General features: G+C 37.9%; 1 protein-coding gene across 1 annotated transcript in view; it reads left to right on the plus strand.

Annotated features, from left to right (window-relative positions):
- Nucleotides 1-11,858, plus strand: part of SPAST (spastin) — a 34,229-nt gene that overhangs the window by 15,867 nt on the left and 6,504 nt on the right. The window contains exons 5-14 of the mRNA XM_009704645.1: nucleotides 1,096-1,283; nucleotides 2,173-2,306; nucleotides 2,628-2,721; nucleotides 5,581-5,655; nucleotides 6,899-6,970; nucleotides 7,470-7,545; nucleotides 8,080-8,171; nucleotides 9,986-10,065; nucleotides 10,887-10,929; nucleotides 11,571-11,650. Coding sequence (XP_009702947.1) covers nucleotides 1,096-1,283; nucleotides 2,173-2,306; nucleotides 2,628-2,721; nucleotides 5,581-5,655; nucleotides 6,899-6,970; nucleotides 7,470-7,545; nucleotides 8,080-8,171; nucleotides 9,986-10,065; nucleotides 10,887-10,929; nucleotides 11,571-11,650 — 934 coding nt within the window. The remainder of the gene's footprint in view (nucleotides 1-1,095; nucleotides 1,284-2,172; nucleotides 2,307-2,627; nucleotides 2,722-5,580; nucleotides 5,656-6,898; nucleotides 6,971-7,469; nucleotides 7,546-8,079; nucleotides 8,172-9,985; nucleotides 10,066-10,886; nucleotides 10,930-11,570; nucleotides 11,651-11,858) is intronic.

Consider the following 11,858-nt stretch of genomic DNA (forward strand, 5'->3'; position numbering starts at 1 on the left):
CTCCTTAATCCTTTTAAAAGGATATACAATAAAGCAGTATTTACTGTTTCCATCGCAGACAACAGTACTGTACTAGACAGCTTCCAGTGCTGTATTCCCACCACAAAACCCCCCCAATCTGATGCTGTGCTCAAATCATTAACCAGCCTGACCAACCTGCCTGCTTGCTGTAGCACGTTCTTACCTCTTAGCTTCTGTTTTGATCTTTTATACTTGCCATTTCTGTGCCATGATAGCTTGTTTTATCATGTATCCCATAAGGAGAATGTAGAAATCAAGTGCTATTTCACTTACTCTGGACCAAAACAGCCTTTTGTAGTTTAATCACCTATGACCAATGTGTTAAGTTTTATCTGTCACCTAATTTGAGACCTACCTGCTCCATCAGGGAGGTGAATTAGAGTAAGTGTGAACAGAATGTGTGGTGGTGGTTGAATTCAGTGGTATAATACCGTATTTTAAGATTTAATTTTAAATGTAGGAAGGTAAGCTGCTTCAGAGCTGTCCATTCACAATTTACTTAACCCTTGAGAATCCTGAAGTGAAACAAAGTTGTAAGAAAAAGCTCCTGACAGTTGCTTACAGGTATAACCATTTTAATTTTCCCAAATTAAAGTGCCTTGGTGAAGCTTCTGTGTGGAAGGTGCTAGATAGTGTTAACTAGCATCCAAAGTAACTAGCCTGCTAACATCCCTTAAGGAATGAATGCTCTGACTCTCATGGCTTGAAATTTGGGGATTATAATAATGATTATTTTCAGGAGTTCTTGGGAAGGAAAATATTCTGGCTTGTGTTCTGTCGTCTTCTGTCTTAAGGAGCAGATGGTGTTCTTCCCTTGTTACAGGGCTCTGCCATCTCCAGCTTTTCTAGGATGGCTAACTATTGTCGGTTTTGAGAGCTCCCAAAAATTCAAAACTTAACTTTAGGAGAAAGCTGCAGTTAATATCCCCTTAAAAGTACTAAACCTCTTTGAAAACTTGTATTATTCTGCTATAATACTGTATTACATGTGTCAACAGTACTATTGTCAAGTTAGGATTGATGGTAAAAGTATGACTGCTAAAAATGTTCTCATGACATTGGTTTTCTTTATAGAAAGTGGAGCGGTTCCAAAAAAGAAGGATCCCTTAACACATACGAGTAATTCCCTTCCTCGTTCAAAAACTGTTGCAAAAACTGGATCCGCAGGCCTTTCAGGTCACCACAGAGCGCCTAGCTACAGTGGGATATCATCATCTTCCGTGTCTAGACCAACACCTAATCCTGCAGTTTCAACTCACAAGGTACGTTGAGGATAAACGTAGCAGTATACACTTGGAAAGTCAATGTAAATTCCAGAACAAACTTTGGATTTACTGCCCTTATTGCAGTATTGTAGCAGAAAGTTTTTTTGGAAAAAACAAAAAACAAACAAAAAAAAACCCAAGAAAGTTTTTTTGGAAAAAACAAAAAAACAAAAAACAAACAAAAAAAAAAAACCTAAACCCCTAAATTTTTGGCCAGGCCTCTTGAGCTAGGCGCAGAGTGGATTTTAGAAATTGCAGTAATAAATAATACTTGTTTTGAAGATTGCATGGGAAACTGAGAGAAGCTTGTCTAGGAGAAAAATAAATGTTACTCCTAGTATATAAAAGATGGAGAGAAAAACCCTCTTACTCCAGAACTATGGATTTTTCCCCCACATGTTCCTTCTTTTCCAAAGCATACATGCACATGTGATTAAATGTTATTGCTACTATAATATGAAGGCTTTTAAGTGGCCTATTATTAAAATATGACAGCAGTAGAAATTCTTGCTTATAGTATTGAGAACATGAAACGGTTTGTGATGCTTTGTTTCTAGAGTATGCTGGGGAAAAATACCATAGCTAAATATAATGAATTATCTTAAAAACAAAACAAAAAAACCCCTACAAAACAAAAAACTCCCACCAACCAAAAAAAAAAAAAACCAAACCAAAACCCCCCTCACCACTGGAGCCTAAGATGTTCTACCTGTGGCTGAATATAATGATATGATTTGTAGCAAAATACATCATCAGAATATCTGATATTTGTTAACGTATTAGGTTTTACTGGAGCAAATGAAATGTAGAAGTAATTTTGTTAACAGTATGCTTTAAAAGTACTAAGTTGGTGGGTTTTGTTTGCGTTTTCCTCTGCCCTCTCCAGGCTGCTCCTAAAAATAGCAGAACAAATAAGCCTTCTACTCCTACCACTGCTCCGCGAAAAAAGAAAGACTTGAAGATATTTAGAAATGTGGACAGTAATCTTGCTAATCTTATCCTGAATGAAATTGTTGATAGGTAAGTCTGAAGAAAAGCAGGCTTTTCAATGCAGGAAACCAGTTTTTTATTCAGTACGGTTTTGGTCCACTTGAAATGAAATTAGGACTTCTAGTTTGTTGTGGCGTTTTTGGCAATTGTTTGGGGTGGGAGTTTTTTGTTGTTTTGCAAAAGGTTGAAATTCAAATCAGAAATGCTTGTCTTTTTAAATGCTTAGCAACGTGAGTTGTAGATTTCCTCAAAAGGGTTCTGTATAGATAGTCAAATGCATTAAATTATTCAGCTGCAGCTGAAAAAGAGTATCTCATTGTTAGACTAATTAGTATTCCATTTCTTTGTTAGTGGGCCAGCTGTCAAATTTGATGATATAGCAGGGCAGGAACTGGCTAAACAAGCTTTGCAAGAAATTGTTATCCTTCCTTCTCTTAGACCTGAGGTAAGCAACTGAGTCTTGTTTTCAGTCTGTGACAGAATCAAAAAAACGTATTGGGCTTCACACATGAAGTGGTGATTCTTGAATCATGTCTTTACTGGTTATGGTTGCTATCAATAGCTGTGTGGTGATAGCTGTGTTGGAAAATGAGAATGAAGAATTTATGTGTTAAAATACTGCCATGAAATTCCTCATCTTCTGGTTAGTCAATGTTGGAGAAAGTGACTGAGGCAAGAGCTTTAAAAAAAAACAAAACAAAAAACAAACAAAAAAAAAAACAACCAACAAACTGGCAAAACACAAACCCCTAAAAAACCAAACCAATAAAACCCCAAAAAATGCTGAAAATCATGAGGCTGGCTGTTCCAGATAGCTATAGCCATGCATCCAGCCCTGTATGGACATGTAAAGGACAAAGACGAGAATTGGAGGAGTGAAACAGATGAGACTTGTATAGGTTAAATTAAGTCATGACACTATCTGATTTGAAAAATATTAAATTGGTATTGTGGTCATGTTCTCTGTGTGGATGTTGGTTAGACATGCTGAATAGTCTATTCACAGCAGGACAGGATGCAAGGAAGTGTAGTAAACAAACAAGTGTGCTGAGGTGTGTAGCATTTGAGGGCGGATTGCGTCTTTACTTGGCTGAGTGAAAATTGATCATTTAGGCTTTTATTTTGTTTATCATAGGCGGTAGCTCAACTACTGTGACTGCCTAAATTCATGTCTGGTCTATATGCTACCGGAATTTTCTGAGCCACTTTTTAAAAAAATTAAATTGGCCATTTTCTAAAGCTGGACTTGCTAAAACTTGCTGGACTCTTGCAGAAATTGTATGTCATGATTTACTGCAGTGCTGATTATTCAAGCAAAATGGCTATTCTTTGTTTGTTTGCTTTTGGGTCTCTTGCCACATTGACGGGTGACTGGAGTTGCTCTGTGGTCTTTCCTTTAATGCAACTTCTGGTTTTGAAGCATCGCAGGGAAGAAACCCTAAACCTAGCATAGCATCATAGAAATACTAGGCCTGAGGAAAACACAGCTCTGGCATCAATATTCATGCTCTGGTATTCTTAGGCAGAAGGAAAATGTCACTGTATCATCTCTGTTATTAAAGTGCTTTAGTATGTCAAGTTTGTATTAGTGTTATTGACTAACAGTGAGCTGGGTGGGAAGGACTTTGAGATGTGAGCTTTGGAATAGCTATGAGCCTTTTCCAGTAACAGTTGATATTTTCAATAAGGTCGTCTTCATATTACTGTAGCTAGCAAGGGACCTGACCTTGGTGTAGGTTGAGACATAACAAGGACAGAGGATCCTGCGCATTTTTAAACATTCCTTAGAAGAAAAGAGATTGGTTTTATTTCTTGTAAATGAACATGGTTGATGTGGCAACTATAGGGGAATACTGAGTGATTTAAATACTAATTCAGTTTTAACCTTAGTGAGTTCTGGACTCAAATTTGTAGTTAAACAAGCCAATTAATGGTATTTTTGTAGGAGAGCAAGAGTTGAGGTGAGTAAACAGCGAACACTGGCTGCAATCATTTCAGCAGTAAGATGCTAATAGAACAGTAGCAATTAGTTCAGACCATGTTTAGTATGATTAGTCTGTTAACAAAAAACTTTAAAAGCTTAGTGTGTCTCAGTGATAAATGGCAGTTGCAGCTGAACTGCGTAGGTGATGATCAAGGTGAGGGAGAGTTGTAGATTTGATCTGGACTGTCTGAAAATGGTGGAACTGCCAAAGACTGATTCCAAACAAAAGGAGTCAGGCAGGAGATGCACATGGTGGTGTGCAGCATGGAAAGCAGAAACGCTTGTGGATTGTCATTATCCAGGTTGAAACGTTGCAATACATTTGTAATATAGGTGGTATGTGTCAGTGAATAGGACCATGCTGGATAACTACTTTTCGTGATCAAAGTCAAGCACAAACAAGATGCTGTGAATGATGAAATAATAGAGCAAATGCATGTTGGTCGGTCATCTTAGAAACACTACATTGGTAGTGGAGCCATTTGTTATCATGGATATTGTGGAAAGGAGTGCCTGCTGACAGAGGTGTTTAGGCACGGTGTGTATTTAAGAGACTCCCTACTGTTCCTTTTGGTTGGTTGGAATTATTGGAAGCTGGAATGGAGGGGTAAGTGTGAGACCAAAAAAGGAACTCTAGAACTCTTGAGGGAAGTGGTAGAGACAAAGCACTGGGGAAAACAGGCCAAAGGAATAACTAAAAGATATGTATTCTGAGAATTTGTAGATTTGCTTGTTGTGATGCTACATGGGATGGGTGCAATTTTGCAGTGTAGGAAAGATGAGTCCAATGCAAAGTGAGAGGGAGGAGATTATTATCAGTAGCATTTAGAGAGAGTGGGTGGTTGTTAAATAATATTTTAAGTAGTTTCAGTCAAAGCTTGTCTTCTCAAGTTTAATTTGATAAAGAAAAGAAAAAGACAAAGGAGTTCTTCCTTATGGTGTTAGTATGAACGTTGCTTTAATTCTCTTACTACACACCTGCATTACCCCCTTTTCAGTGGAATTGATGCTTTAAACTTGTCAGGCTGGTCTGTCTTGTGGGAAGCGTTTACTGCTTTTTATACTGCTTTCACAGCACGTCTGTGCACAGAATGATCATAATGTAATTTAACTGTTGTGTGGGAAACACTGGTGACCTGCATTAGGTCAAGTTAGTAATAGAATGTGGTTCTCTAAAAACCTGTACTGTTGTAGCACTGCTTCTATTGCTACCACTGCTAGCCAGTGAGCCATTCCTCAATCTTAAACCGTTCTCTTACAAAGGTAAACCAACGTTTTCTTTAAGTCTTTGAGGGTAACTCATGATGATGTCCTTTTCAGTTATTTACAGGACTTAGAGCTCCTGCACGTGGTTTATTGCTGTTTGGCCCACCAGGAAATGGGAAGACAATGTTGGTGAGAAAATTACTTCATGCATGAGTGGGTGGGCTTAAAATATAACCATGAGGGATGGCTTTTGGTTTGGGTGTTGTAGTAATAAACTGTGTATTCTTCCTGGATATGTGTTATGGTGTCATTTTAATACAAAAATGCAAAATTGTTCTTGCCTGTGGATTTCACAAGGGAGGGAATTGCGAAACTGTTCTCTGCTTAATTCTTTTCAATATCACAAGTAATATTTTAAAACTTAAACTAGCAAGTCCAAGTTTCATTTTCAGAGAGAGTAAAAGTAACATGGTTAACTGATTGTGTGCAGCAGAGATTAATCACAAATGGTCTGGTCTGCACTAAAACATACTAGAAGTGCATTTTGGAAATGGGAGGGAGCACAGTAGCGAGAAAGGGGTTGTCTGTCTTCCACAGTGCTGTGCAGAGACCATAAGTGCTGTGGAACCGTATGGCCACTGCTTGTCTTCTCAGCGTGCCGTGCTAGATACAGGATAGTGGAGTGAAATGGCTGTGCATCAGCCAGAAACATTGCGTGGCCGGGCACAGCGTGTCCTGCATCACATGGCGTGGCTGCAGCTGCACCCTCCCTTTGCTGATACTGAAGCTGGATCAGCTCTGAAGTGCAGGAGTGTGAATGTTGAGCAGCTCGCTTGGGCTCATCTGTTGTGTTTTACGTACTGGAACATAATTGCTAATCACTAAAATTAAACTGTATAATCAGGGAATCATAATTTCTTGAATGTGGTTAAACTGTTAAAGAAGAGGGTACTCTGAGCATTCTGGCTGAACTGATTCTGTTTCCTAGCTTTCCTTTGAAAACAGTTTTTCTAGAGATAGGGTAAGGAGGAAAAAAAAAACCAACATAATTTTGAATGTGATTCTATCCAACTGCTGCCCTAAACTACCATCCTAAATTAGTTAAAACTGTTTCAAATATCTACTCGGGATACATTGAAAGGAGCTAGAGACTTGTATTCCTCAGTAAGTAAGTTGTAGTTGTCTATGGAGATGATGTGATTAGAGAAGTCTAAGAGAGTCTGGAAATTTCTCTAGTGGTTTGACTGCTTATCCGTTCTTATTTGTAAGTCGTCTGTACAGAAGTTTTCTGTAGCACATGGAAGGTGTTCCCTTTGAAGGAATAGGGTTTTCAAAATCATCAGTCAGGACATGAGGGCTAGCCGCAGAAGCAGAAAGATATCTTCAGTGTGATGTTTTAAAAAGTACTTTTTTTTTTTCTCCACTCTCCTAGGCGAAAGCCGTTGCTGCAGAATCAAATGCTACTTTCTTTAATATAAGTGCAGCAAGCCTAACTTCAAAATACGTAAGTAGCAGCTGTAAATTACATTGATCTGAAAACGCATGTGCTGTAATTGGGGCTTAAGAAGGCCAGAGACTTCTGATGAGTCCTTGGTGAACTGTTAGCCTACATGAAGTTTTAAAAAAGTGACTTGTGAAGTAAAAATAATCTGTTTTGTGCTTGTGATAACTCAATGTCAAAGGCCTTTTGCAGTTCAGGATGTCCCTGGCTGTCATATAGATGAGTGGTTGTGAGTTTTGTCTTCTTTAAAAAGTTTATGAAGTGGTTCCCAGCTCCCTTTCACTCTGATAATTTAGGCACCAAAATCTCTTGACAACTGGATTGTGATCATAAGTTGTAATGTTTCTTTGAAGACATAAACAATACTGTCGTATGTCATACTGACCTAGTGATAATCCAAGTGTGTTGGTTATCAGCAAGATTTTCTGTAGGTCCTTATATTAGTTGTCTTGTAATAAACACTTTCTAAACCCCTTCCAAAACCAGTTTATTCTTGCTTTAGGTGGGTGAAGGAGAGAAGCTGGTGCGTGCTCTATTTGCAGTAGCCCGAGAACTTCAGCCTTCTATAATTTTTATTGGTAAGACCGTGAAAGTTGTTGACTCTTGTGTATTTTCTTAAAATATTTTGACTTCTTAAATGGGAATCATCAAGTGAACTTCTGTGGGTAATTCTGCAGTGCAGAGCAAGTGTCACAGATATGACCTGCTGGCTCATCAGTAGGTCCATATAGAGCATGTTAGATTACAGTTATGTTATTTGATTGGTGTTAATAGTGGGAAGAAATGCCCTCAAAAACACAAATGCTGTACTACCTTTACAGAGTAAGTCCATTTACGTACTAAACTTCAAACATGAAAATGGGTGTCGCATGTCCTGAGTTGCAGTTTATTATCGGCAGGATTTTTTTTTCCCCTCTCATCTCTGCTTGGTGTTACATATTCAAAGGACAACACATTATATAAGCTTTTAAACTTTACTAAGATCTGTCTGACTCCTGAGGAATAAAGATCTGATCTTTCTTACTGGAGCCCTATATTAGCAAAAGAATTTTAGCAAGTATGAGGACTTTGATGTTGTATGCTTAATTAAGACATATTTCTTTGTTTTTTAGATGAAGTTGATAGTCTTCTGTGTGAAAGACGAGAAGGTGAACATGATGCTAGTAGGCGTCTAAAAACAGAATTTTTAATAGAATTTGATGGTGTAAGTATTTAGTCTTGGGTATTGTTTGATTTTTAGCTGAATTGGCTAATGTAGTGGGTGCCAGTACAAGCTACAGATGAAGCACAAAGAGGATTTGGCTGCTGGGGCTTAGCTCTGTCCCCCTCCCTCCCCCTCCCACCTTGGTTGGCAAACAGCTTTTTTCTATTGCTGTTAATTTTTCATCTGCTTACTGTGGTATTCTAGAAAATTCAGTCTGCGGTGAAAGGTTGTAATCTGGAGATGAGCTGAAGTGTGGGGTTGAAAGACTATGGACAGAGAAGAAAGGGTAACAAATGGCAGTAATAAAGGAGCTGTGAGAACAAATGTTCTTACGGGGCAAGAGGGACACTTGAAGGTTAGGCAGAGTTGAATCCTTGTTTGCAATTGCATGTTGTGGTGAAGCACATATCTTCATTCTGGCAAAGTAAAAGAAGATTAAATAACTTTTAAGTAGTGTCTTTTTGGTATTTAAGGGATATTTGCCAGGAAAGCATGCACTGTCAAGGGGTAAGGTGAGACTTGAGGGGTGAGGATTTCAAACAGACTAGTTCAGATCATGGGTATACACAACTCCGATGCATCAGAAGGATTAATTTCTGTGTTAGCTCAACAAAAAGCATACTATACATTTATTTTTTTTCTTGGCATTGTGACCTAGAGATGACAGGGTACAGTAAGAATATATTTAATAGCATGTAGATAATACCCAAGAAAAACTGGGTTTCATAGTTGCAGGGGGGGAAACAACAAAGGAGTGTCAGAGTATTTTTCTGTCACACAGCACTGGGTTTTTTTTTTTGTATTGAACAATCTTAGCGATATTCCAGTGTGCTAGTAGAATATGAACTACAGTGATGAAGCAATAGTAATGAGGTACAGAAGGAGAGAACTATATAGAGAGACGACGAGATCAGGAAAAACTTCTCTAAAGTGGGATGAATCAGGGCAAATAATGCAGTGTGACAATGATATACAGAAATTATTACACACACAGAGTTTTCTCTTGAAGAGGGGAAAATTAAACATAATTAGTAGGCTAGCAAACTTTGGATCAAGGTGTAACTGTGTAGCACAATATTTTTGTGGAACTTTTTGGACTCGGTAAGGCACCAGTGAACTTAAGTCTGTGAAGGATTGGATGCTAGGTGAATAGTAACACATCTCTGATACTCAAGTGTTTTTTCTGAAGTGTGGAAGCTGTACATCTCCATATTCTTGGGTATAAAATCAAGTCCTGCAATTGAGTGAACTGGGGGTAAAATTACTGTATCTGTGTACTATTGAACAGCTTCTCATTTTGATTACTAGCTTCTTGCGAGATTCCTATGAGATGAATCTCTGATCTGATTAGTGGTTCTGGCTGTACCTTAGTCTAAAGTTTTGATTCTATGTAGGCTTCGAAACAGTGTTTGGTGTTAAAACCCACAGCAGCAGAAAGTCTCTTTTTAAACATAATTATCTCTGGATGCCTAAACTTCTGAGTGCTTTTTGTAGTCTCAGTTTTCTCCAGCATCATAACGTGCAATTCCGCAGCAACATTTGTGCTCTTGCAAGACTCTCTTCAAGAAACATAACTTGGGCATAGTGTCCTGTGTTTACATTCCTTCTTTTTTTTTTTTTCCCTGTTTACTTTTTCCTAGTTTGACTTTACGTTTAGATAAAGAATGTTTTAAAGCTAACTGCATGGAAAAAAAAAAGCACATATGCAGTAAGATCCCATCAGTGTGCTGCATACACAGCAAGTCTTTAACTGGTTTTCTTGTATTACTACTTGATGTAGACTGAAAGCTGTCTTGCCTTCCTACGTTATGTAGGTGCAGTCTTCTGGAGAGGACAGAATACTTGTGATGGGAGCAACAAACAGGCCACAGGAGCTTGATGATGCTGTTCTCAGGTATCAAAATGTCTCATTCTTTGTTTGAATATAATAATATGATCTTCATTATGAAGAGCAGGTTTTGCTACTTAGTGTCTTGGTTGTTTCAAGTTTTGGAATAAGTAGCAAAAGCTGTTCAGCACCTCTCAAAAAGGTGCCTGTCTCTTCTCTTTTCGGATACATCTGCACGAGCATGATGACCTTCGAATTGTCTAAAACAGCAGTACCCGTTGAGACCAAGTCAGCATTTTATAACCCTCTTGCATCTTATATATTGCTTTTTTATTGTTTGCATCTTAATGGCAGAATGAAGGAAGAAATTTGACCAGTGAAATCCAGTATTTCTTCTCTGTGAATATTGGACTTCTGATGTCCCATGCAGTTACAGATCTTGCTGTAGATTTGCCTTAGGACTTTTTTGCTACAAGTTCTCATGTTTTTTTCCCTTTTCATTCTTGATTGAGGAAAATATGCCAACGCTGTCTGAACAAATAAACCACATTTTTATGATTCCAAAGACTTTTTGTATACAGTGAAAAGATGCTTCATTTTTTTTTTTTTTTTTTTGCTCGTAGCCAGTGGTATTTCTACCTTTAGAGTGTTTCCTCTCTGGGAGGAGTCTCTTAACTTCAGATAAGAGTAAGGTGACACCAGTGGCTCCTGCATATTGTTTGTTTGGTGGTGGTTTTTGGATTTTTGTTTTTTTTTTAATCTGTAGTTCTAATCCCTAGAATTTGATTATGTAAGTGAAATTTTGACATTTATCAAACCAAATATTAGACTTGTATGCACTAAAAAGCTACAAAAGTGTGTGTGTGTATGTGTTTTTTTTTTTCTAGACGATTCACCAAACGGGTATATGTGTCTTTACCAAATGAGGAAGTAAGTATTGTTTTCTATGCATTTTCATCGTTTTAAGGACAATTTTATTAAAAAAGGGTATAAAATATATTTCTTAGGTTATTCTTAACTTGCCCTAGTGGATGATTACAATTCTGTGAATTGACTTCTGGCCGAACTTGGCCATATACACTGTGCTTTAATTCTGGCGACTGTCTTAAGTTTTTGCATTTTCTTTACACATGCTAGTAGCAAATCTGGTAGTAGTTACTCAGTATTTCTTGGCTAGGGAGGTGTTGCTTACATACTGGCAGGCACTGACAAGTCTGAAGTAGGGCTTGCAGGAGCGCATTTGGTTGGCTGGAGAAGAGTGTTTATTGCACAAGATGAAAGTAGCTTTCTTAAAGTAGTGTTTTTCAGCTCAACAGTGGATTAGGGCTTTTGATGAGGGTTCTAATGTATTATTCTTGAAGTAGTTTGATCCTTGATCTCGTTATTACCAAATCCCTATCTCTTCCCCTGCAGAGATGATAGTGTACAGTCTAATCACAAAAGCACTATAGGCGAGTTTAAACTAGTGAAGGACAAAAGCTAACCTGACAAACACGTAGGTTTGTTGCAAGAGAATTTTAAGCGTACCGTGAAATTGATTTTTACATCTGGTAAATGTATCTTTTTTTCAGACAAGATTGATTTTGCTAAAAAATCTTCTAAGCAAGCAAGGAAGTCCATTGACTCAAAAAGAGCTGGCACAACTAGCTAGGTAGGTGTTTGGTAACTATACTAAATAAATATTCTCTGCACTCATTCAGACTGTTTTATTCATGCAAAATGTAACTAATATAAATCATCAGATAGTGACAACACTTGCTGAAAATGAATTGCATGCATTTTGGGAAGATGATCTCCTGTGAGGCTGTAGGGAAGTGTTTTTATATATGCTTTTATATATATGTGCTTGTTTTTTCCCT

This window comes from Cariama cristata, unplaced genomic scaffold (genome assembly GCF_000690535.1).
Source record: "Cariama cristata isolate BGI_N322 unplaced genomic scaffold, ASM69053v1 scaffold1557, whole genome shotgun sequence".
NCBI classification, from domain to species: domain Eukaryota; kingdom Metazoa; phylum Chordata; class Aves; order Cariamiformes; family Cariamidae; genus Cariama; species Cariama cristata.